General features: G+C 36.9%; 1 protein-coding gene across 38 annotated transcripts in view; it reads left to right on the top strand.

The window, feature by feature from the left end:
* Positions 1-26,492, top strand: part of TFDP2 (transcription factor Dp-2) — a 179,420-nt gene that overhangs the window by 124,013 nt on the left and 28,915 nt on the right. For 15 of the 38 annotated variants that reach the window (XM_023621040.2, XM_023621039.2, XM_023621037.2 and 12 more), the window contains 4 exons: positions 1,684-1,787; positions 7,515-7,636; positions 9,540-9,587; positions 25,838-26,000. In XM_023621040.2, the coding sequence (XP_023476808.2) occupies positions 1,684-1,787; positions 7,515-7,636; positions 9,540-9,587; positions 25,838-26,000 (437 nt within the window). Of the gene's footprint in view, positions 1-1,683; positions 1,788-2,992; positions 3,167-7,514; positions 7,637-9,539; positions 9,588-25,837; positions 26,001-26,492 lie in introns of all 38 variants that reach the window. The other 23 variants (XM_070238249.1, XM_070238246.1, XM_070238243.1 and 20 more) reach the window with 3 other exon arrangements.

Below are 26,492 nucleotides of genomic sequence, written 5' to 3'. Positions count from 1 at the left end.
GTTATAGATGTGTGGAGGGGCTAGGAAAGCTGTTTGAAGTAGCAGATCCGGTGGTGCTCAGCCCTGGCTGCACGTTGGAACCATCTGGAAAACTTGTAACAGTCCAATGCCCAGGTTCACTCCAGATCAGTTATATCAGCAGTTCTGGGGGTGGAGCTCAGCCATTGGTACTTTCTGTTGCTTCCCAGATCATTCCGTTGGGCAGCCACAGCTGTGAACTGCTGAGCCGGAGGATAACTGTGTTCAAACCAGATCTGATAAAGTTCCAGTTAAACAAGTGCCAGTGGTAGGAACCAGGGTGAGGAGATGACAAGTAGGATCTGGTGTTCAGTTGAAGGAGGAGGGTGTTGACTATTGCTGAATTGAGTCGCTGGGTGCATGATGATCGTATATTAAGGTTCAGTCATATTCCAAGACTGACAAGAGGAAGGAGAAGCAGGTTTGGGTACTTGCTGAGTGGGCACGAGAAAGATAAAGAATTTGGTTTCAAAACGTGGATATTGAGGGAAAATGATACACAACCAATGAGCAGAGAGAGAAACTGAAGGGGAGGAGCAAGTGGTAGAGCTGGAAACTCAGGAGACAAGATAGGTAATTGAGTGAGATTCCTGAAGAGACAGGAAGTGCAGAGCAGGTATGAAAGGAGTAATTTCCATGAGAATTTCCACTCAGAGAGATGTCAGTAAAACTGTGTGAGGGTGCAGGTAAGTTCACAGGCTGAGGAAGAAGAGGTATAATTTAGCCCGTTGGCCTGGTCTCCTTACTGCAGGAGCGGTGAGTATTTGCTGAGACTTAGGAGATAAGAGAAGGGGATTAAGTATGACAAGCTTTAGAAGAGCTAGGGAGGGGACCATCTGAAGAAGGAGACTGAGAAAGAGCTATCTTTCTAGTCCTCTTAAATGTTGGTTTTCCCCCAGAGTTTTAATATTGACCCTCTTTCCCGTACACCCTGGGTGATCTCGTTTGTTAAATTAGATTACACTGTTGTCTTCTAGGAGAAACGTTCGTAGACTGAAGTTTGTCTTGAGGAATTAAGTTGTTGATCATTTTAGTTCAGAAAGTTATTGATTTTTTTGTTTGTTTTGGGGGTAGCACTTTGCTACCTTCAGTTGAAATTTAAAGTGTTGAAATCACCAGAAAACATTGTACAGATCCCATGATTTCCAGCATCACTAAGCAGCATCATATTTTTTTCTCTATTATAATAAAACCTCAAAAAACTACCAACTCAGCATTTTGAAAACCATGTCAACTTTTAGTATATTTTATATTATACAATAAAGAAATTCTAATAGATATTTATTTTACTTCATACATCTTTTTTGTTCAATGATACCTAGTAAAAAACTAACTAGATTTCTCAGCTCTGATATAAACTGTGATTCGCATTACTTATTCTCTAAATACTTGTCCCTCTGAAACACCAACTAAAAGTCTAGTAGTTAATTGCCAGGTAGACTGAACTATTTATTTTATAAATTTCCATTTCAGAACGAAAAATTGTATACAGTACAACAAAGCAATTGTTAGTATGACTTTTCAGTAAGGCTTCTTGTTTGTAACTTACTTACTAAGATAATTATAAATTACTTAAGCAAAACTGGGGTCAGGACCATGGATGTATAGCTAGAACATGGCCTTGGTACTGAAGAACATTAACCTCATGTTCTGATATCATTTCAGGTAACATTTCATTTGTTGCGTTTCCAGTTTCCAGCACCAACTCACCAACAAAGATTTTACCAAAAACCTTAGGACCAATAAATGTGAATGTTGGACCCCAAATGGTAAGAAAATCATCAAATCTTAGAATTTGAAACTTTGCTTAGTAAGAGAGATAATTGTACAAAAGATGCTTGGGTCAAATATTCCAGTTAATTTCTTGTCTCAATCACTTTTGTAAAAAGTTTTGTTTTTATCTGAATGTAACTGATTAAGTCTCGAGAAAAGAAATGCATTGTGCTCTTCAGTGTTTCGTTTTCACATATTTGATCTGTGGATTTTGGATGTGTAATATTAAGGTTTTTGCTCCCTATGTGAGAGTTGTCTTGTTTTTAGTTGTTTAATTAGATTGGTTTGAAATCTGTTATGTTTTGTTTTCCTCCTTTTTTCTTTTTCTTATATAATAACCTTTACTGCCCTAAACTATGTACTTACATGTAATTTGAATATGACCCAACAGTTAATCTGTGTCTGGAGCTATTAATTTTAAACTCTTTGATTAAAGGAAATTTGGGGAAAAACAACACGCCAATTTATTTTAATCTTTAACAGTAGAAATAATGGATGAAAAGTGGAAAATATTTAACTGTTTTCTCTGAATTATGCTAGACCTTGAAGCATATAGCACTTTTGGAAAGGCTTATTTATAAACAAAGTTGCATGCAACTACTCAAAAAACTATACCTAATTTAAATGGCCTTACCCACCATTAGCAAAAGCACGCAAACATTAGAACGATAACTTTTGGTTGTCAGTGCTTACATCTTCTCATCTGTGGAGCAATAGGGATAAATTTTGCCCATCATGTACAGTATTGTGGACTATGTGAAATGCAAAATTATTTAGACAAAAATATCTTTCAACATACTTAATGCCTTCAGAAAGTCTAAGATTTTAAGACATTCTAGACATGACATTTTTCTTGGTCACTTGAGGACAGTTAATCATCTGCAGAATTCAAGCTAAAGATCTTACACAATTTACTGTAACTATGTGAAGAATGTAATCTAATGCTCCTAGAGACTTAAGCTCAGGTAAGTGTCCCCATTTCGAGGTGGTTCAGGGTATGTTCTCGAACATTTGCTAGGCATGTGCCCCTCACCACCCACTACAGTAGGTGCGGATGAGATAAGGCACCTGGCTTTGAAGTCTTTATTTTGGAATGTGGTTATATAAACACCAAAATTAAACAAACATACCTGAACTTTTATGCATTTGGTGCTTACAGTGCTCCTGTATTTTGAGCGACTATTTCCTCTTGGTATTTCAGTGATGCTGCTGTGGCTCACATTTGAATTCCTCTTTTGGAAACATCATCTTTCTTCCTGTTGTCAGTTTGAGGCAATGTACGTGTGAGCCTTTGCACGCTTTAGTTCTGGCCATGATGAGTGTCGTATACCCCACCTACCCAATTACAGCAAACCTCCGAATCAGCACAACGAAGGTCAGTGAAGGAGAGGAGGTTAAACCAGGGGCTCTCCTTTAACCCAGGCCAGCCCAAGGCCTTAATGTGTGTCCCTGACTCTGAGGTACCTTTTGCAGCTCTAAGTTCTTAGGCAGGAATCAGAGTTTTCTTTTTGGTTTCCTAATTGTTATAACCCAAATTAGAGCCATTTCTCTTTTCTCCTCTTTAGTCTCTTTTGAACATTGTCCCTTCACCTTCAATCTCTTACTTATGATTTTAGAAAACTTTTTAGTTAGAAAATTCTTGATAAAACCTCACCTATATGCTTCTTACAATCATCTTTCTCAGTCACCCTTTAGATTTCACATGTCTCTTTGAAAGCCAAATCTTAGTGGTAGAAATTTCAAAAAGCCCTAAGAAAAGAGTTTTGAGTTGTTTTCCATATTTGAACAAACTAGTTTAGTAATAGTTGTTTTAGTTTAGGATACTTGCCCTTTTCTTATAGGTATCTGGTTGTCTGTATAAGACAATCTCATGGTTATCTTTATTTTAACATGGTTAAAAACTGCATGTTTTGGGGCCCGCCCAGTAGCATAGTGGCTTGTGTTCACGTGCTGTGCTTCAGTGGCTTGGGGTTCGCAAGTTTGGATCCTGGGCACAGACCTATGCCCTGCTCATCAGTCCATGCTGGGGTGGCACCTGCATACAAAGTAGAGGAAGATTGGCACAGGTGTCAGCTCAGCAACAATCTTCCTCACCAAAAAAAGAAGAAGAAGAAGAAAAGACAATCCCCTCCAAAAACTACATGTTTCTTATGGTGAAAACTAAAATTTGGTTAAATAATGAAAACCTTTAATATAACACCTTAAAATTATATAGATTGTTTTCCCCTTCAGAATATAGGTGCTCTCTTGGCTTTTCTTACTGTAGATGGCAGTAGTACATAAGATGTGTTGATTGAGGGCAAAATGTCTTAAGAATGAGCTTCAATTGCTATATAATTTTCATAACCTAACTGTAGTCTGTTGTCAAAGAAACCACTTGATTACATTTAAATTAAGGATGCTTTGGGTTTTTTCAGGGGGAGGGGCACTGAAATTTAAAATAAATATTCATTTTCCTTTTCAGATCAACTGGATATTAGAAGTATGTTTTTACCTCTTGATTTTAATTTAGGATTTCAGAATTAAAGTTCAGTACTATAAAGTATATCTGGCTCATCATCACTATTAACTAACTTGCCTTTGTTTAGTGGTTGATCAAGTTCTGTCGCCCTTCCTCTGGTTTGTTTCTTAAGGCTCGCTCTCATTGTCCTAGTTTTGGAACTCGCTGCATCTCACATGAGCTTCTAACTTGTCTTTCCAGTTCAAGTCTATCATTCCTCCAGTTTGTTCCTTCAGGAAATGTTTATTCAGGACTTAGAGTAGTCCCTCCTTATCCTCAGGGCACATGTTCCAAGATGCCTAGTGGATGCCTGAAACTGCGGGTAGTACCGAACCCTATGTATACTGTGTTCTTTCCTGTACATACAGACCTATGATAAAGTTTAATTTATAGATTAAGCACAGTAAGAGATTAACAATAGCTAATAATAAATAGAGCAATTATAACAATACACTGTAATAAAAGTTACCATAGATCTTAGCCACCTCAGCATATGATTATTTTTCTTCCTTATTAAGTGGAGAACTTTCACCTTTTCACTTAAAGGAAGCACTTTATGCCTTGTCTTTGGCGTATCTGAATTGCCAGCGTCACTGCTCTTGCTTTGGGGCCATTATTAAGTCAAATAAGGGTGACTTGAACCTAAGCACTGAGATGCCACAACAGTTGACCTGATAACCAAGAGGACTACTGAGTGACTAAGGGGCGGGTAGTGTATACAGTGTGGATACGCTGGACAGAGGGAGATTCACGTCCCAGGCAGGAGGGAGCAAGATGGCACGAGGTTTCATCCTGCTACCTAGAACAGTGTGCCATTTAAAACTTAAGAATTGTTTATTTCTGGAATTTTCCGTGTAATAATTTCGGACGGAGATTGACTGCAGGTAACTGAAACTACAGAAAGTCAAACCATGGGTAAGGCGGGACTGCTGTACTATGTACCAGGCCCTGTGCTGAGAGAAGGGAACAGAGTACTGCTGGTCACGCTCAGAGAAGCAAAGAAAATTAGTTGACAAGCTGACACGGAGGAAGAAAAAATAAACTAGAGCACAGCAATTCATTTACAAAGTCATTCTCAATAAAGATAACCAGTTTTTCTCTATGTATTATCTCCCTTCCTCCTTTCTTCTTTTTTTTTTCCTGCAAAGCCCTTTAAATCTGGTAAAACTGAGCCTGCAGGTTACTAAGAGCAGATATAGAAAATGAACCCCTTAGTAATAAAACTGCAGAAGTAATGCAGTCTGTTCTGAGGGTGAGTCAGAATGCTGAGAATTGCTTTCTGGAGACTCCTGTTGTAGGAATAGAGTAGACCAGAGACCGACCAAATACGGAGATTTTCCTTCTTAAGCTGTCACAGTCAGGGTCAGAGTGATAGAGGACATTTGAATCTGTGATGGTAATGGGTGAGAACTGTGGAGTATTTGTATTTGATTTATGTCGTAGAGTATTTTCTTACTGAATTTTGTATAATCCTTTTTTAGCATGTCAATGAACAGAAAAGCTACTTTTTCCATCATTTTAAAAGCTGGGTCTTCTGTCTCAGTTCAGTATGTGTCTGTTGAGCCTTTCCTGTGAGTGTCTCCTAGTGCTGTGCTGGGCCCCGCAGACGCTCTCTCTACCCTTGAGGATCTGGCACTGAGTTGGAGGGGAGGAGGTAGGGTGGGATGTGGTGAGGGGTAGGAGGTAAGAACACATTGTCTGGTGTTCATATTTTCTCATGAGGCAGGCTTCTGAATGCCTTGTTTAATAGTCCTTGGCATATTGTAGAGAATCAGAATTCTCCAGACATCTGTCAGTATTTATTGTCTTTCATTTTAATTTTTTTTGCTACATAGTTAACTTATTAAAATTATTTCCTAAGCATTTGTATCTAGTAATATCTCCCTAGCCCCAAATTCGCATAGTACCAAACACAACAGAAGGTAACTCAAGTTCTTAAGTGCTTAGTAAATGAATAGGTGTTGAGTAGACTTTAATAACTAAGTCTGAACTGAGCTTGAAATCCAGATGAATCCTTCCCTTTGGTTCAGTATGGAGCAGGTTAGCAACTAACTCAATGACTGAGCTTAAACTCTAGCTGCAGAAACAGGTTTCATTTGATCAGAGACAAAAATTAGTTAGCATTTTGACTTACATAAGGCAGAGAAATAGAACTGTTTCTTTTGTTCTAAGAACTGTCAATAAAAAATGATATGTAGTCCATATTGATGCTTTTCCCTCTTAATTGGGATTTAAGCAAAACTGTACTATTATGGAAAATTTCAAAACTATACAAAAATAGAACCTGTGTGTCCAGCATCCACCCCTTCAGCAATTACCCACATAGGCCAATCTTGTTTTATTAATACCCCCATTCGCTAGAGCGTGCTCTTGTTTTGTTTTGTTTTGTTTTAAGAAAATACTTTTAAAGATATTACCAGGAGACCAAATTGGTTTTTGTATTAATTATTACAAAAATTTTTGGAAACAACATGTTCTATTCACCAGTGAAAATTGTAAGATCTGAAAAGTAATTTGGTAACACATTATCAAGGGACTTTTTAAAAAATCCATTTTCTTAGTTCCATTAATTCTTTTTCTGGAGTCTATTCTTAGGAAATAGAAATTAAGGCCAAGATCACTATGCAAAAATGTTTATCACAGCATTACTTAGAATGTTGAATAATTGAATATCCATATACATAACAATAGGAATAATAAATCCACATGATGGAATGTTTTCCAGTCTTTAAAATGTCTTTGAAGAGTATTTAATGACATGAGGAAATTTTCTTGGAAAAAAGATATATTATTATCTGTATAATAATCCAAATTGTGTATCATCTTTGCATCTGTAAGGGACTGTGAAGATCTGATGTGCAGGGACCCTAGTTCTAGTCAGCCAAGCTCAACTGCAATTAGCTTCTATAATTTCAAAGAAAGCTTTTAATTTTTCTGATTTTTAAAATATTATCAGTTGCTAGCTTAATCCTTCCAAATTGTTCTTCACTTGTTGAAACCTGTTTTGTGACCTCATGTCAGTATTCAGGATACGTGTGCTTTAAGATCCTAGGATATAAGCGAATCAAAGGTGTTACCCATATTTTAGATGATTGATATTAAGTGCCTTTTAGGCAGTAATGTTTCCTCTTTGTATGTAGGTTAGCATTCAACATTATTTTCTGCCTGTAGGCTTTTCTTAATAACTAAGAATATTGTTTTCTTTGTCCTGATAACTTTACAGATTATAAGTACACCACAGAGGCTAACCAGTTCAGGAAGTGTTCTGATTGGGAGTCCATACACCCCTGCACCAGCAATGGTTACTCAGACACACATAGCAGAAGCTGCTGGCTGGGTCCCAGGGTAAGAGTGTTGTTGCATGTTACCATTTATAAAAAATTTTTTTTCTTTTACTTCTGACCTTTTTTTCTCACTATCTTACCTTCTGTTCTTGTTTTATGTTAGTCTAGTTCTTAAAAGCTAATATGTTTTAAATCACCTATTTTATTTCACTTTATATCTTAGATATAAATCCTCTCTTGAGCAATCTTTTTTTTTAATCCATCCCTCATCAGTCTTTTTTTTTTGTTTTTAACTTTCAGGTGTACATCGTAATATATTTTGAATTCTGTGTAGATTACATCATGTCCACCACCCAAAGGCTAATTATGATCCATCGCCACACACATGCGCCTCATCACCCCTTTCAGCCTCCCCCTCCCCCCTTCCCCTGTGGTAACCACCAATCCAATCTCTGTTGCTATGTGTTTGTTTGTCGTTGTTTTTATCTTCTGCTTATGAGTGAAATCATATGGTATTTGACTTTCTCCCTCTGACTTATTTTGCTCAGCGTAATACCCTCGATGTCTATCCATGTTGTCACAAATGGCTGGATTTCATCATTTCTTATGGCTGAGTAGTATTCCATTGTGTATATCTACCACATCTTCTTTATCCATTCATCCCTTGATGGGCACCTAGTGGAGCAGACATTTTTAAACAGAGAAAAACAGTACAGTAACTTGTAACTGAGTCTTCTGACTTTTTTCAGCTCTGAAAGAGGACTGCTTTTTTGATTATGACATTTAGCTGCTTTGGAGATGTAAAAACTATATTTTATATTGCTTTAGCAAACATTAGAAAAGAGTTAAATATTAAATGTTGCCTATTCTCAGAATTTCCCCTGTGCATTCTTATTTCCTTAAAAACCAGAAAGGAAACTAGGAAAAAGAGGCCCATATATGTTAGAATTTTCATTGTTTTCCCTTGATTCTTTTTAAACCCTGGGCAATTAAATCAATATCTTTTCTGCGTTACTTGTTTGCCACTTTCAGTATCAAACCTTTACATGTTTCATCTTTGCCTTTAAAATACCCTTACCAAACCTTTCTCCACCCCTTATCATTTTAGCATCTCTTCCTTCCATAAGAGAAAAAGAAATACTAAGACAAATGACTGGAAACTTCTTTTTGTCACATTAGAAGTTATTTCCATGATGGCATACTGCACTGGTAGTTCTATCGTTGACTTAGAATTGTGAGTTCTAGCAAGCAGACGGTAAATCTTGGTTGAGTAAGAATCTCCTTGTTTTAAGGATATTAAATGAATTAATGAAATAATCCTGGCAAAGTAATTTAAGCCATATACATATTCATATACGTGCATACACACATGTGCCTATGTATATGCACTTTAGAGACAGAAGAGTTTCATATGTATACGTATCTTTCCATTATTGCATGAGATGAAATTACAGAATCACGTGTAATCCCGTGACCTTTATTTAGTCCTTAAGAACATTCTCATGTAGATCTAAAAGTTGGCTTGGACTTCTACATAGCCTCGAGAGATTATAACACAAAAACCAAACCTGCACCAGCTAGGCCTCTGCCCACTTTGGAACTGATCAGGGTTTGGATATTTTCAGCCCCAGCTGTGCTTTATATCAGAGGTGGTATGATTGTCTAGTGTTTTTACAGTCAGTCATTCTAGAGTGAATAAAACTTTTGTGTACCTTCTCCTTTGTAAATCTACAATATTTTCTTCCCTAAAGCTTCATTGAGCTCATTTTAAACTATGACTGTTTTAGGTGTGATTTCTTAGTCCTATGATAAAATTTGTTTTTATTTTATGTACATATCTTTTACATTTCTTAGTTTTTGTGTTTGGATATATTCAGTGTGGAATTAGACATTACAATAAATTATTCATGAAGTAAAGTTGTCTTTATATATGTTCTTTTTATGTTATCTTTTTTTCTTTTTAGTGATAGGAAACGGGCTAGAGAATTTATAGACTCTGATTTTTCAGAAAGGTGAGTATAAGTGTAAATATTTTGTTTGGGAGGTGCTGCTGTGTAGAGAGGGGTGTGCTGCCGAGGCTGCGCTCTAGTTTAAGTAATGAGATGTTTTTCTTCACATAACTTTAGCTTCATTGAGTGTCTACCGTTATTTCATTCCGCACTGAGTATTCTACTTCGCTCATTATGACATAAATTTATTATATTTGTATGATTTCAAAAGAAATTATCCTGTGAGTAGATGGGCTGTTGATAGTATGCTGCTTAGCCCCCCCCCTCCTTTTTGGGAGATGAAGTATTCTACCAAGGTGAACACTTTCACATGACCCCAACATGCCCACCCTTTTAAAAACAAGTTTGATTGAACACATTTGAGATCAGTAAATTCTCGTTCTTTCTTAAATGATACATCAAATATAATATCACCTTTCCTTAGACTATTAGGACAGTGCTTCTCAGTTCTCAGTATGCATCAGATTACCTGTGGTCTTTTGAATAAAATATAAATGCCTACCAGGTCAGAAACTCCAGGATTAAAAACTATCACTTTAGGGTCATTATTTGAACTTAAGTTCAATATTCCATGCAAGCCACTCTACTAGGTACCATATTAATGTTGTACTATGTTAAAATAAGACACAGTCTCAGGTGCAGTTGAATTCTGTAAAAGTGTTAGTATTTTAAGTAAAACCTTGACAGCTATGCTTTTTAATTTTATTTTTAATTTTAAAATTTTGTAATTCCTTTTTTCAGTGGAGTTTTAGTCTCCTTTCTCCTCTTAGGTCACCATTCTCCATGTAATAATTTTCTGTCTTCTCCATTTTCTAGTTTGCTATCTCTTATTTGCTGTGCACTGAGAAACTAGATGGCCAAATGTGTTAGAATTCAGTCTAAAATAAAGGTGAATAGGCTCTGAGTGAGGATGGTGGTGTTATACATACAGAATGTGTGTTTTCTTGCATTGACACTGGCCGTGCTGTAGTTTCTTGGTGGCCTTGGTTGCTTGTTTCTTGGTTCTTAACTATTTTGAACAGATAAAATCATGTCTGAGGAACTGCTTTGGTGTATAGAAATATACGGCTAAATGTTCTTTTCTCTCTAACGGAAATTCCTCTTTCCGACTCATACTAGTCGTTCCTGGTGTTTATCCTTGGCAGCGGCCGCAGTACAAGTTCTAATAGATGTATTTGCAGTGTTTAAGGCCTTAAAATGGTTATGATTGGTGGCATCTTTGTACTACAAAATCTGTAAAGAACAAGATCTTTTTACTCTCCTTCGTAAGAGGGAGAACTCTAAAGATCACATATAAAAGTACTAGATTAAATTTGTTGGTATAGCCATTGATTCAACTTTCTCTTTCTGCATTTGGATCAGTGGCTTTTTTTTCTTAGTGCTTTTTAATTATTGCCTTTTTGTTTATTTATTTTTATTTTTATTTTTTTTAAGATTTTATTTTTCCTTTTTCTCCCCAAAGCCCCCCAGTACATAGTTGTGTATTTTTAGTTGTGGGTCCCTCTAGTTGTGGCATGTGGGACGCCGCCTCAGCATGGCTTGATGAGCGGTGCCATGTCTGCGCCCAGGATCCGAACCAGTGAAACCCTGGGCCGCTGAAGTGGAGCACACGAACTTAACCACTCGGCCACAGGGCCGGCCCCACCCTTTTTATTTTTTAATAAAACTTTTCTGTAATGAATCCCACCACCCCCTCCAATTAAACCACAAGGATTCTTACGTGTGCTTTTTTTGACGTAAAAAACATCTTTTTTACAGATGTTTATTTTCCTCCAAATTTACTGTGTTTTCCTGTAATGCTGTGAAAAGTCTTTGTTTCCCTTTCCCAAGCGTTGAGGTTCAAAAAGCCAGCTCTCAACCCTAGATTAATCTTGAGATTAGTTCATCCATCTCTTCAGTGTCTTGTCTGTTGATTTAGTATCATTTGTGTTTATATTAGTTTTCCCCGGGGATTTATATATATATTCTCACACTGATATATACAAGCTTTTGTCCTCTTCTTACCACTTGACAGTACCACTTGAGTGTGTTTTACACAGCTATAAGAAGTCATTTGCAAGAGCTGGTCAGTTTCTCAAGAAATCCTGTTTGGTGAAGAATCTACTAAGAGATTCTCAGCTTCCCCTGGTTCTGACCGGCTGGGATTCTGTTCACAGAGCTCATGGAAGGAGCTGCCGGAGCCCCGCCTGGTCTTGCCTGGGCTGTTGGTCCTGGACGATGTTTGTTCACTTTCTCTTTCTTCCTTTGGACAGAATGGAATGGTGTCTTCTAAGTGCATCTCTTCCAAATAGGTCTGCCTTTCGCTTTGGGACCTCTGTTGGGGAAGAAGGTCCTGGGTGCACCATGGGCAGTGGCCGCAGCCTGCGTGGGTTTTTCTTTAATCTTGTCCTGAACGGATAAGATTTAGTCCAGTGGGGTTTCGTTCTTCCTTTGTAGTCATGTAATCTCAGTATCTTTTTTTCTGTTGAAATATAATTAAAAATCTATTTATAATAAGCTAATAATTTATATTGAACTAATATAATTTAAACTACAATAAGCTCATAGTAATAATCAAAATCAGTGTAGTTAATATCTGTACTGCTTCAGTGATGTTTATGAAGTTGTTCATTCGACAAATATTTTGAATATCTGCTGAGTGTTGGTATGTTCTAAACATCGGAGAGAATAATAAACAACATAGATAAGTCTCTGCCCTTAAAGAGATATTTGGTGGGGGAGGGGGACAATAAATGAGTAAGGTAATTTTCTATTGTGATAGGTGGTATGCAAAAAAACTAAGGTGGGTGATTTGTAGAGTATTGGAAAGATGGTGGCTACCTTAGAGAAGGCCTCTCTCTTCTTTGAATGCAAAGAAGTGAGGCCTGTAAATAGCTCGGGTAAGGTGCGGGGACCAGGGATTCTAGGCAGAGGGAATGGCAAATGCAGAGCTCAGGTTGGCGTATTTGGGGAAGCACAGTGGGCTGGAGATAGTGAGAAAGGCAAAGAGTGATAAGAGATGAGGATGGAGCGGTAGGCAGGAGTCAGGTCCTTAAAGGCCTTGTAGGTCATGGTAGAGAATTTGGTTTTTATTCTAAGGAGGGTTTTAAGCAGGGAAATGACATGATCTAATTTATACTGGCTGCTGAGGGGGAAGTGGATTCTGAGGAGACAAGAACAGAAGCAGGGGAATCACTTAGAAGGCTATTGCATGGGGCAGTGGCGATGGAAAAAAAGTGGATAAATTCTAGAGTTAGAACCAACAAAGTTTATTGATAGATTGCATGAAGGAAAGGGGGAAATAAAAGGTGGCTCTTGTTTTTTTGCGTGAACAGCTGGGTGAATATTGATGCCGTTTACATTTACTGTAGTTAAGGGTAGGTTTGGGGAGGAATTGAGTTTTGTTTTAGATGTATGAGGTTTGAGGAGTTTGTTATCCAAGTGGTGATACCATTAGTATATATATACATATATATATATAGTGTCATCAGCATGTAACTGGTCACAGGCCCAGGTGACGTTACGCAAGGAGAGAGAGAGAATGAAAATCCATGAGGAATAAACATTTATTTCCCATTTCAAACCCACCCTCTTGCCCCTACACACATGTGCACATACAATGGATATATACTTACAGGAAGGTGAGGGGTTTTTAAAAAATTATTTTACTAAATTACTAAATTATTTTGCTGATTTGAACAGTCTGGTTGACTCATTTTAATGAGAAATGAAGTTTTTATTGTATATTATATATGATTCCTTATTTAAATGGAATACATTTATTATAACTTATACCTGGGATATACTGTTTTATACCACAAATTTTAGTTTTATATTACTTTTGTAAATGACAGTAAATTATTATTGGGAAACATGAAAGGACAGTGGTTATGCATTCTAGTTAAATGCCTGGAAAGATAAATACTTTTTCTTTTAGTCTTTGGGTACAATTTTTTGAATACTTCAAATGAAACTGGTAATAAAACATAACATACTTTCCAAACTATGGTATACTGGTGGTTTTATATTCATATTTATTTTTTAACTTCTCAATTTGATAAAGAATGTTTCCTGCTGGTTCCTTTATTTGATTTATGGACTAATAGAGATCATAGTGTTTACATTCTATAGCCAGATTTTGATGTTATTTAGAAAGAGGTTCCGGGTGTTTCAAAGAGCTCAGGTTCTAAGAAAATGTATAAACTGTATTTATTTAAGATTCAGATAGGGAGCGTCCAGTTTAAGAAGATTAACTGAACACTCATGTTTACACTCCCAACCGCTAAGATTTTACTGCAATTATAGTGTAAAAAATTAACAAAAGGAAATAAATCTCTAATAGTGCTGTAAAAAGTGGTACAGGTATAGATTTTCCAGTTGGAATGTGAAAGCTGGTGTGATTATAATGAATGACGAGTGAAAGTAGAGAAATCCACATCCCCAAATATGCGTTAGAGAAGTCAGAATTGGAGATGGAAGTCGTTCTCCCCTGCACCGACATGGAGAGGCACCAGGCTTAGAGTTGACAGGTATAGAAAGCGAGAATACATAGGTGGGAGAGGTAATGGGGACACTAAAATGAAGACTGTAGAAGGAACACCAGTGGAACATTGCCAACCATTTACATCCACTTGTACCTCCCATCTTATCTCCAAACACATAGAAGTTACACCAAAGACATTTGTTCCCCAGGCTGAAACTTGGAGAATTGATCTCAAGGAAACAGAACCATTGCCTTGGTTGAGTTTGTGACTGGCTTCTTTCGCTTAGTATATTTTCAAGTTTCATCCATGTTGTGGGCATGTATCAGTACTTCGTTCGTTTTTCTTGCTGAATAATATTCCATTGCATGGATATACCATATTTTGTTTGTAATGATGGACATTTAGGTTATTTCCACCTTTTGGCTATTATGAATGATGCTGCTATGAACATTTGTGAACAAGTTTTTATATGGATATAAGATTCATTTCTCTTGGATATATACCTAGGAGTAGAATTGTTGAGTCATATGGTAATTCTTTGTTTAGCCTTTTAAGTAACTGCCACACTGTTTTCCAGAGTGGCTATTCTGTTTTACGTTCCCACTAGCAAAAGATTTCACTTTCTCCACATCCTTACTAACACTTACTATCCATCTTTTTTATTATAACCATCCTTTTGGACATGAAATAGTATCTTATTATGGTTTTGATTTGCATTTCCCTAATGGCTAATGGTGTTGAGCATCTTTTCAAGCACTTATTGGCCATATCTTCTTTGAAGAATATTCAGATCCTTTGGGTTGCCTTTCTATTATTGAGTTGTAAGAGTTCGTCTATTATAGATACAAGTCCCTTGTCATATATAATTTGAAAAAAATTTCTCCTGTTCTGTGGATTGTCTTTTCACCTACTTGATGGTATCCTTTGAAGCACAAAAGTTTTAATTTTTCTGTTTTCTTGTGTTACTTATGCTTTTGGTGTCATATCTAAAAAAACCATTGCCTAATCCAAGATCATGAAGACTTATACCTCTATTTTCTTCTAAGAGTTTTATAGTTTTTGCTCTTACATTTAGATCTTTGATCCACTTTAATTTTTGTAGCATGTGACATTTTAAGGTTAATTTATCAAATGTAATCTAAAAGCACATAGAAGATCTGTGAAAATGTAGGCATTTGGGGGACATTTATTTTTATATTTTTACAGTCATTTTAATTTTTTAAACAACTGTGGCTTTAAGTTTATCATTTAAAATTACTACCTGGGGCAGCCCTGTGGCTGAGTGGTTAAGTTCGAGTGCTCAGCTTCACTGGCCCAGGGTTTTGCCGGTTTGGATCCTGGGCATGGACATGGCACCACTCATCAGGCTGTGTTGCAGTGGCCTCCCACAGAGCACAACCAGAAGGACCTACAACTAGAATATGCAACGATGTACTGGGGGGCTTTGGGGAGGAGAAGAAGAAGAAGAAAAAAAAGATTGGCAACAGGTGTTAGCTCAGGTGCCAATCTTTAAATAAATAAATAAATAAATAAAATTATTAACTAACTTAGAAAAGTGAACTTTGTATTATTCTGTTTTTAACCCTCATTTTCTGATGGTGAAACAAACATTCCTGAAGTATTTTTGTCAAGAAAAGACACACCTTTTCTGAATGTGGTGGCAGTATTTAGTAAACCAAATGTGACAATGGTAGTGATTTAAAGAATGAAGAACAGTAGAGTTTGTATTTCTTTTGCTCAGCAGCATGATCCCCCATATGTTGAGTTTGGTTTTTTAGTAATTGTAAATTTAGTAAATTTAGTAATTGTAAATTTAGTAAATTTAGTAAAAAGTAAATTTAGTAATTTAGTAGTTTTTTCATAATTGATCATGAAATGCTAAAACCACAGCATCTTATTTTTTGGAGATATACTGGTTAATGAAGCCATGAAACCATCTGAATTTAAGCATAAAAGACAACAAAACATGAATAAGTTCAAAACCGAAAGAACCACTAAGAAAATAAGAAATAAATTATTGTGCAACTGTCACCGCTATCCATCTCCACAACTTTTTCTCCATCCCATACTGAAACTCTGTACCCATTGAGCAGTAACTCCCCACCTCCGCTTCCCCCAGCCCCTCCTAACCATAGTTCTACTTTCTGTCTCTATGAATTTGACTATTCTAGGTACCTTGTATAAAAGGAATCATACAATATTTACCCCATTGTGTCTGGTTTATTTCACTTATGTCTTGAAGTTTCATTCATATTGTAACATACATCAGAATTTTATTCTTTTTTAAGGCTGAATAATATTCCATTATATGTATATATCACATTTTGTTTATCCATTCATCTATTGATGGATGTTTGGGTTATTTTCACCTTTTGGCTATTGTGAATATTGCTGCTGTGAACCCAATATACAAATATCTTTTGTATTTTCAGTTCCTTTGGGTGTATACCCAAAGTGGAATTGCTGGATCATATGGAAATTTTGTGTTTAATTTTTTGAGGAACCACCATACTATTTTCCACAATGGCTACACTATGTTACATTCCCACCAGCAATGTGCAAGGGTTCTAATTTCTCTACATCCTCACAACACTTTCTTATTTTCTGGTTGTTTCCTTTTGTTTTGTTTGTAATAGTCATCCTGATGAGTGTGAAGTGGTATCTCCTTGTGGTTTTGATTTGCATTTCCCTAATGATTAGTGATTTTGAGCATCTTTTCATGTGCATTTGGCCATTTGTATATCTCCTTTGAAGAAATGTCTATTCAAGTCCTTTGCCCATTTTTGAACTGAGTTGTTTTGTTGTTGTTGAGTTGAGTTCTTTAAATAACTTTTTACCTTTTAATGTTGTTTTACTATAGAGGCATTCTTCACTAAACTTTAAGCGAAGTGGCTAATAGAATTGGTTACAGGATCAAATCTCCTGTGTACTGCAAGTATTGGCTATTCTAACTTCTGTTGAATTTTAAGGTAGACATTGATTAGATTTTTGGCATGATCCTCTACCAACCTTCCAAAGAACAAGCTTAGTTTCTTGATTCAGCCAATATAATTGGATAGTGGACTTCAGTTCTGTATTGCTTATGAAAATTCTAGCAGCTCATGAAGAGAAAAATCACCTATTGTGTCCCATATGTTGTGTGCATGCTGTATCATTTAATCCTTACAACAACCTGGTGAGACGTGTGTTTGTGTCCCCATTTTTCAGATGGAGGAGGCCTGTGGGTCAGAGTTAGCTCAGAATATATAGCTAATAAATAGTTTACCAATGTTGATATTTACTTCAAGCTTATTATCAATTCATTCACTGAACTAATCTTATAAAACTCATGTAGTCTTGTATCCATGTTTCAGGAGTATGTTCATCAGCATTTAATACATGTTAAAAGTCTAGTTGTTCCTATTTAAAGTCTGTATTTGTTTCTTCCTTTAAATATTATCCATCTATGACTGTAGAGGGCTCAGTAGCCAAGTGATCACCCAAAACTACCCTATAATTATCTTTTTGCTCATTTAAAAAAAAAGACCTAGAACTACATGAAAAATAACCACCTTGCTTTCTCTCTGGCTTTTAGAAAGTATATAAACACTGAGTTGAGAATTCATAGCATAAATATAAAACCTCATGCACAACATATTTCTTTCAAAATAATTCCTGCGCTCCTATTTTTAGGCATTCTTACTTGCTTTTTTCTCCTAACTTGTGCTAATTATATAAATTTATGTATGACTAGCCACTTGTATCTAAATCCACCAAACTCCAAGGACAAATCAGCATAGAGTGGGCTTTGTGTGGAAATGTATGTAGCAAATGAGAATTGATGGATTCTTTTCAAAAATGAAGTTGCTTAGAACAGTAACTGGATCATACTTAGCTTTCAGTAAATTTTTACTACTACCCCCAACAACAGATTTAAACAGAATAGGGACGTGATTGGGTTTATGTAGAAACATCACCGTAATGGCTACGTGGAGGAAAGGTTGGAAGGCCTCCAGACAGCAGAGGAGAACAGTTATAAGGCTCTACTTATATTCTGAGAGATTAAGAGGGCCTAAACCAGGGCAGTGGGAACAGAGAGAAGAGGTTGAATTCAAGAGCTATTTAGGACAAGACTTGAATTAGATTAGATTTGATAGAATTAAATTGACTAGCTAGAAAGGGAGTTGGAAGAGCATAGGTTGAATCTGGTGCTTCTGGCTTGGGTGATTGGGTTGATGGTGCTGTCACTCATCTGGATGAGAACTGAGCTGGATCCAGAGTTATGTGTTGTACATGTTGAACTCTCCTTTGTGTGAATATGGTATTGCGCTCTGTAAGGACCACTTCCTGGGAAGGCTGGGCTCAGTGTAGGAAACTGAGGCTAAGGACTAACCTTCTGTAAATAATCAAAGGTATGCTTGAACCATTCTTTTTCTCTCTTTTTTAAAATCTCTTTATTTTAGAGAATTTTAAATATAAAAGTAGATGACTCATATCACGAGCCTCCTCTGTACTAATCTCTGAACGTCAGTAATAATGAATTCAGGGGCTGGCTTGGTGGCATAGTGGTTAAGTTTACACACTCTGCTTTGGCAGCCTGGGGTTCACCAGTTTGGATCCTGGGCATGAACCTATACACCATTCATCAGGCATCCCACATACAAAATAGAGGAAGATTGGCATAGATGTTAGCTCACGGACAATCTTCCTCAAGCAAAAGATAAATAAATAAAATAGTAATAATCAATTCATGGCATATCTCATTTTGTATATACCTTCTCATATTATTTTAATCCCACACATTCAATTATTTTATATCAGCATTTATATCTGAAAGACTCCTTTTTTAAGAATGTATCTACAATATTATTATCCCTAAGAAAGTTAACAATAATTCCTTAATATCAAATATCTAGTATTTAAATTTCTAGTTGTTTCAAATGTCATTTTGTTTGCTTTAACTTTTTTTGTAAAATAAAATACAGAAAATCACCAAAAAGCAAATGTATGACTAGTGAATTACTTTAAAGCAAATACTCTTGTAACTATCACCAGATCAAGAAGTAGAACCCTAGAAGCCCCTCCTTGTGCCCCATGCCACTCGTCATCCCTTCTCTCCCCTATAAATAACCATTATCCTGATTTTTAGAGTAATCACATCCTTGCATGTTTAATCACCTAAATGTGCATCCTTGGGCACTACATTTTCATCTTGCCCAATAGAAAAAAAAGTTGACACGTCTTTTATATATATATTTCCCCTGTCCCATTATTTTTCTTATACTTTAGTTGAAGAAGCTAGACTACTTGACCTATCGAATTTCCCACGATCTAAATTTTACTGATTGCGTATCATGTGCATCTCAACGTATTCCTCTTTTCTCTGTGTTTCCTGTAGTTTGGCCGTAAGAATCAGAGGCATTATCAGACTGATGTTCGATCCTTTGGCAAAACTATGGATAGTGTGTGTTCTTCCATTTAAAGGCACATAAAGTTTGGTTCTCTCTCTCTTTATGGTATGAACACCACTGATGTTTACCGCTTTTGTTAATTCATTGTGGGTTCCAATTAGTGTTATTCTAATTCTCCATTTCCTTTTCATTTACTACTGGCACTACTTTTATCTAAAGACACTTCCTCTCTTCTATTTGTTTACTTGGAAACAAATATAGGAAAGCAGAATAAATGCTTGATCCCTTAGCTTTACTGACCAGTTTTCAAGATAATGACTTTTTCCTGTCTTCCTCCAAAGGTGACCACGTCTTCCCTTTTAAAAATACCATTATGAATTCATGAATTTAAACATATCTGATGGATTTCATGCATTGTAATTATTATCACTGTTGAAGCTTAAATTGTTTCATCTTTGACCAGTGGGAGCCTCTTCTAGTTGACTCTAAAGTCCTTTTGACATGACCCTAGTAGTCTTTGATAGCTTCTTTATTATCTGGTATGACAGGATGTTCAAGTTCATTTTGAACATTTCCTGCCAAATACCTGGAATCAGCTCTTTCTCTAGAAAGCCCTAGTTTCCTTCGGGGAGAATTATATGTAAGCTCTAATTGGGGGCTAGGGATGCTGACTGCTACTAGGTTGGTCATTTTTTTTTCCTGCTTTTTCTCCCCAACCCCCCCAGTACATAGTTATATATTTTAGTTGTGGGTCCTTCTAGTTGTGGCATGTGGGATGCCACCTCAGCGTGGCCTGACAAGCAGTGCCATGTCCGCGCCCAGGATCCGAACCAGCAAAACCCCAGGCCGCCGAAGGGGAGCGTGCCAACTTAACCACTCGACCACAGGGGTGGCCCCTAGGTTGGTCATTTTATCTAGTCCTTTAAATGGACAGAGTGAAGATACACACACATGAAGATAGAATACTTTAGGAGTTCATGTTGATACTTGCAATTCAGATATTATTAAACCTCTTCTGCATTACATCTCAATCTTCTTTCTTCCACACTGAGAATCCCTTTTTTTTTTTTTTAAGATTTTATTTTTTTCCTTTTTCTCCCCAAAGCCCCCCAGTACATAGTTGTATATTCTTTGTTGTGGGTCCTTCTAGTTGTGGCATGTGGGACGCTGCCTCAGCGTGGTTTGATGAGCAGTGCCATGTCTGCGCCCAGGATTCGAACCAACGAAACACTGGGCCGCCTGCAGCAGAGCGCGCGAACTTAACCACTCGGCCACGGGGCCAGCCCCGAGAATCCCTTTTTTTAAGGACATAGGGGATAAAGGGGATGATAGAATTAGTGTATATGATAATTATTCATTGGCTTTTTCCCACATTACATGCTCAGCAATCCCAAATAATAATGCTAATATTACCATTAATGTGATTACTGAAAACATTTAAAAAAATTTTTGCATATGCTCTCTCCATTCTCTGCCCATTTTTTTAATAGTCATGCTTTATCCACAGTGTTGGAGTACATACCCATTTATATACTATACTGTCTTTCTCTTAGCCTTCATTTAGTCTTCTGTCTACAGGTAACTATATGTTTAATACTCCCCAGGCCTTATGTCAGTGTATCTCTAGTCATTTTGATTGTCTGAAGCTTGTTCTCTAGTGGTTTCTTCAGGAAGAGCTCATGGGTATAGTAATCCCTGAGTTTGTGCCTTTTATATTTGAATTAAGTCAGTTTTGCTGGAGGCAAAAATCTTTGGCTCATGCTTTCTTTCAGTTTCTTAAATATATTTGTTTTTAGCATAACACCTTGCTGTTGAAAAATCTGGTACTCTTTCCTCCTAGCTGCCTAAAGGATTCTTTTTCTTTGGAATTCAGTAATTTTAATAGAATGTTTTGGTATTTGTCATTCTCGGTTGATAGTCTCTTTTTTCTTTTATTTCATGAACATTTTCTTGAATTATATAGCATTTAGTATTCTGTTCCTTTGCTTTCATTTTCTTCTGAAGATACTCTTGTTTCTGAATATTCTGTGCCTACCTCCAATATTTGTCCTTTTCTTTTGAGTATCAGTTGTGGGAATCACACAGACTTGATTATTGCGAGCTTTTAGTCTTATTGTGGGCGTCTTGCCCTCAGCTGGTACTGAAGAGGTCAAGACTCCTTCTGTTTCAACTCCTGCTCTTGAATTGGCCAGTTGTACTTTCCAGTAAATTCTTTTTGGCTGTTTTGGGATTATCCTGTTCTGAGTTCCATTAGATGCAGCCCCACTGAGTATTTCTTGTTCTGCCCACAAAGGCATTACTGTGAGGCCTTTTGGCTGTTGGTAGTTTGTATTCTGGGGTTTGTGGAGGATACCTTGTCATCCAGTCTTGGAAATGTTGTCAAGGGGTTTTGGTTTTGCTCTGTTTGCTCTATCTGGTTTTATGTGGGGATTTGGAGAGTTTGGAATCTATGCTGCTCTTGCTGTATTCCCAGACTCCCCCATAACTATTGGGTATATGCGTGTGTGTGTGTGTGCATGCGTATACAGTCTGTTTGAATCAGGATTTAAATAAATTGATATGTCTCTTACAATCTGTAGATTCCCCTTCAATATCTATCCCTTTCTTCTTCCCTTCCTCCATTTTTCCCTTACAGTTTGTTAGTTGAAGAAACCACATTCTGTGTCCTGAAGAGAAATCCTAGAGCTTTTGCTTATTGCATCCCGGTAGTGTCACTTGATATGTTCTTCTGTCCTCAGGTTTTCCTTTGAACTGGTAGTTGGGTCTGGAGTCTTGATCAGATTCAGTTTTCATGCTAGGTTGTATATTTAAAAAACAATCAAACAAAAAAACCCACTGTATGGGACAGCTCAAGGAGAGCACACAATACAGAAACAGAAGCATCGGAGTAAAAAACTCAAGTTGAAAAGTTGGCTTTGAGGAATAAGCAAATCCATAGAAACAGAAGATGGAATAGTGGTTGCCAGGAGCTGGGGGTAGGGGAATGTGGAGTGACTGCTAATGGTTACAGGGTTTCTGTGCAGGGTGAGGAAATTAGATTGTGGCGATGAGTGCAGAACTCTTAAAAACCACTGAATTGTATACTTAAAAGAATGAGGTATATGGTATGTGAATTGTATTTCATTCAATAACGCTGTTTTCTTAAAAAAAGGAAATTGGACTTGAAAAGGAAGGGGGGATACCTAATCCCCCGAGACTGGTAGGAAGAAGGTTGGCATGGGTACACATGCCGAGAAGTTTGTGACTTCTCCGTTAAGGTGTAGACTTAGATATTCAACTGTTTATTGAAAATATCCATATGGATGTTCTATAGGTACATCAAACTCAATATCATTGCCACTGAAATGTAATGCAAGCCACATGTAATTTTTAATTTTCTAATAGCCAATTTAAAAAATAAAAAGAAACATGTAAAATTCATTTTTATAATATCTTTTATTTCATCTAATATATCTAAAGTATATTTCAGCATGTAGTTAATATGAAACTTACTCATGAGATATTTTGCATTCATTTCTCATACAAATCTTTGAAATTCAGTGCATATTTTACACTTGCAGCATACTCACTTCAGACTTCCCACATTTCGAGTGCTCAGTAGGTATGTGTGGGTTCTGCCTAGGGTGTTGGGCAGTGCAGAAGAGGAGGTTTAAAGTGGAACACATGAACTTGTTCCTGTCTCCTTGATCTGAGTAAATGGCCCCTCTTTCTGAGAGTCGTTCTCCTAGTTCCCTCTTCTTTACCATTCACGTCAGTTAAGCACTTGATTCTACTCATTTTTATCTTTAAAATTTTTGCAAATCCATCTCTTCTTATCCAGCCCTACCAATTGCCCAAATTTCAAGACGCGTCGTTTCTTGCCTGGACTATTACAGTGGCCTCTCAACTGGTCTTCCCGTCTCTGCTTTTGCCCCCTTGTAAATCCGTCTTCTGTTTTGCAGCCAGAATCTCTGCCTAACTGAAAATCTCACCATGCCACTCCCCCACTCAATGCCATTTAGTGGTGTCACAGTATTTCACTAGTAGTGTATTGAACAGTTCACAGTAAAACATGTAAATAACTTATAAATGACTATTATTGTATTGATGGGATATGGTAAAGTCCAGGTTCCTCTGCATGGCTTCTGAGGCCTGGTCCCTTGTCTACCTTTCTGCCTCATCTTTTGCCTTCACTTTATATTCTGGTGATATTGCACTGTTTGTTTATAACTCTCTCAACATTTATCATCTTTTTTACTCTTCTGTGTGTTTCCTGCTGCTGCTGCTTCTCCTGCCTGGATGCCCTTCCTAACTCCCTTCACTTGACTAACTCTCTTTTTTTGTTGTTTTGGTGATGGTGGTAAGAACACTTAACATGAGATCTACCCTCAACAAAATTTTTTTTTTTTTTTTTTGTGGAAGATTAGCCCTGAGCTAACATCTGCTGCCAATCCTCCTCCTTTTTGCTGAGGAAGACTGGCCCTGAGCTAACATCTGTGCCCATGTTCCTCTGCTTTATATGTGGGACACCTACCACAGCCTGGCTTGCCAAGTGGGCCATGTCCGCACCTGGGATCCGAACCAGTGAACCCCAGGCCACCGAAGCAGAACGTGTGCACTTAACCGCTGCACCACCGGGCTGGCCCTCTCAACAAATTTTCAGGTGTACATTATTCTTAACTATAAGCACAATATTGTACACCAGAACTCTAGAACTTACTCATCTTGCATAACTGAAACTTCATACCTGTTGAACAACAACTCCCCAATTCCCCTTTCCCCCTAGCCCCTGGCAAGCACCATTCTGCTCTCTGCTTCTATGAGTTTGACTATTTTAGATACCTCATCTAAGTAGAATCATGCATTGTTTGTCCTTCTGGCTTATTTAACTTAGCATAATGTCCTCCAGGGTCATCCATGTTGTCACATATGGCAGGATTTCATTCTTTTTTAAGGCTAAATGATATTCCATTGTATGGATGATACCACATTTTCTTTATCCATTCATCCACCTGTGGATATTTAGGTCATTTCCATATCTTGAATATTGTGAATAATGCTGCGATGACCGTAGGAGTGCAGATAGCTCTTTGAGATCCTGATGTCAGTTCTTTTGGATATATACCTAGAAATGGGGTTGCTGGGCTATATTGTAGTTCTATTTTTAATTTTTTGAGGAGCCTCCATACTTTTTTCCATACTTGCTGCGTCATTTTACGTTCCCACCAACAGTGTACAAAGGGTTCTAATTTCTCTACATCCTCACCAACACTTGCTATCTCTTGTTTTTAATAATAGTCATCCTAACAGATGTGGGGTGAAACCTCCTTGTGGTTTTGATTTGCATTTCCCTGATGATTGGTAATGTTGACCATCTTTTCACATACTTATTGGCCATTTGTATGTTTTCTTTGGAGAAATGTCTATTCATGTCCTTTACCTATTTTTTAATTGGGTTATTATTATTATTATTATTGCCATTGAGTTGTAGGAGTTTCTTGGATATTTTGGATATCAACCCTTTACCAGATAAAGGGTTTCCGGGTATTCTTTCCGGTACCTTAAGTTGCCTTTTCATTTTGTTGAGTGTTTTCACTTGACTCTTCCTCCAGCAGGTCTTCCTCCCTAGGTTAGACTGGATGCCCCTCTTCCCAGTTCCCGTAGAAGACTCTCAATAACTTCGACTTGGCACTCACTTTATTATATTGGAATTATATTATATTGGAATATAATATCTGTCATTGTATGTCTGTTTTGTCTCTCTCCCATTCTCCAAGACTCATATTGAGGGAAAGGATTTTGCCTCAGTTAATGTTTTGTACTTCCAGTTTCTAATAGAGTTTTTGGTGTATAGTTGGCACTCAGATATTAGAACTAAACTGAACCCCTGAAAATTTTAATGATTAAGTTGTCAAAGTTTAGGCCTAGGCATTAACCAAACTTAAAACTTCAATTAGAAGACTTAGATCCATTATTAATACCACTGGCCTCCATTTAGAAATTGAGTGAATAAATGAAACTGAGAGTAGTGGTACTTTAATTTTAGGTGAAAAAGAACTGTAGCAAACATAGAATAGAAAAAGATAAGTATTGACCGATATGTTAAGTCTGCAAAGGCAGAGTTTTTGTCTGTTCTTCTCACAAATTTGTTCCCAGTGTTAGAACAGTGCCTGGCACATAACAGTAAGTTTCTGGTCAGTAAATATTTGAATAAATGTTGAATAAATGAATGATGTGCATAGAAAAGCACTCTAGCTTTTAAGGCAAAAATTAAATTCAAAACCTTTCCTCATCTCTAATTCAACTTAAAATTTACCACTTGAAGCAAATCAAATTACTTTCTTCTGATGTTATTTTATAGTTTTGTAAAGGAAATCTCTAATAAGTATAATAGAGTATAAATATTTTTTTTCTCTTTTAGTAAAAGAAGCAAGAAAGGAGATAAAAATGGAAAAGGCTTGAGACATTTTTCAATGAAAGTGTGTGAGAAAGTTCAGCGGAAAGGTACAACGTCATATAATGAAGTAGCTGATGAGCTGGTATCGGAGTTCACCAATTCGAATAACCATTTGGCAGCTGATTCGGTAGGTGGATCACGCGCTGGGCGTGGACTAGCGTGAGTGATGCAGCAGTGTGGCCCTTTAAGTTCTCTGTCGTCAGTCTCAGGACTCAGACGTACTAGGGAATGCCCAGCTTCTCCTTTACTTGAGAGTTTCAGATTGTCTGCTGGAGAATTTTGTTGTTGATTTTTTGTTTTGTTTTGGAAAGGATTCTTTTATTATTTATTTAAACATAAAGATGAACAGGTATTTTAAAAATATAATTTTGGGGGCTATTGAAAGAACATACTTTTTTTAACATACTTTTTATGTTTGCATGACTTTGGATACATTTCTGAATCTTTTAATGTTCCTTCTATGTCTAAGTCTAAGAGAATTTTATTTTGTTTTTAATTAAAAAGATAATACATGAATATGTTTATAAAAAATTCACTTGTATCAAAGAGTATGTATTTAAACTATCTCCCTTCTATGCAGACCCTAATCTACCTCCCCAAAGGCCATATCCACTATTAT

This window comes from Equus caballus, chromosome 16, assembly GCF_041296265.1.
Source record: "Equus caballus isolate H_3958 breed thoroughbred chromosome 16, TB-T2T, whole genome shotgun sequence".
Lineage (NCBI taxonomy): Eukaryota > Metazoa > Chordata > Mammalia > Perissodactyla > Equidae > Equus > Equus caballus.
This window is presented reverse-complemented; position numbering and strand designations above follow the sequence as displayed.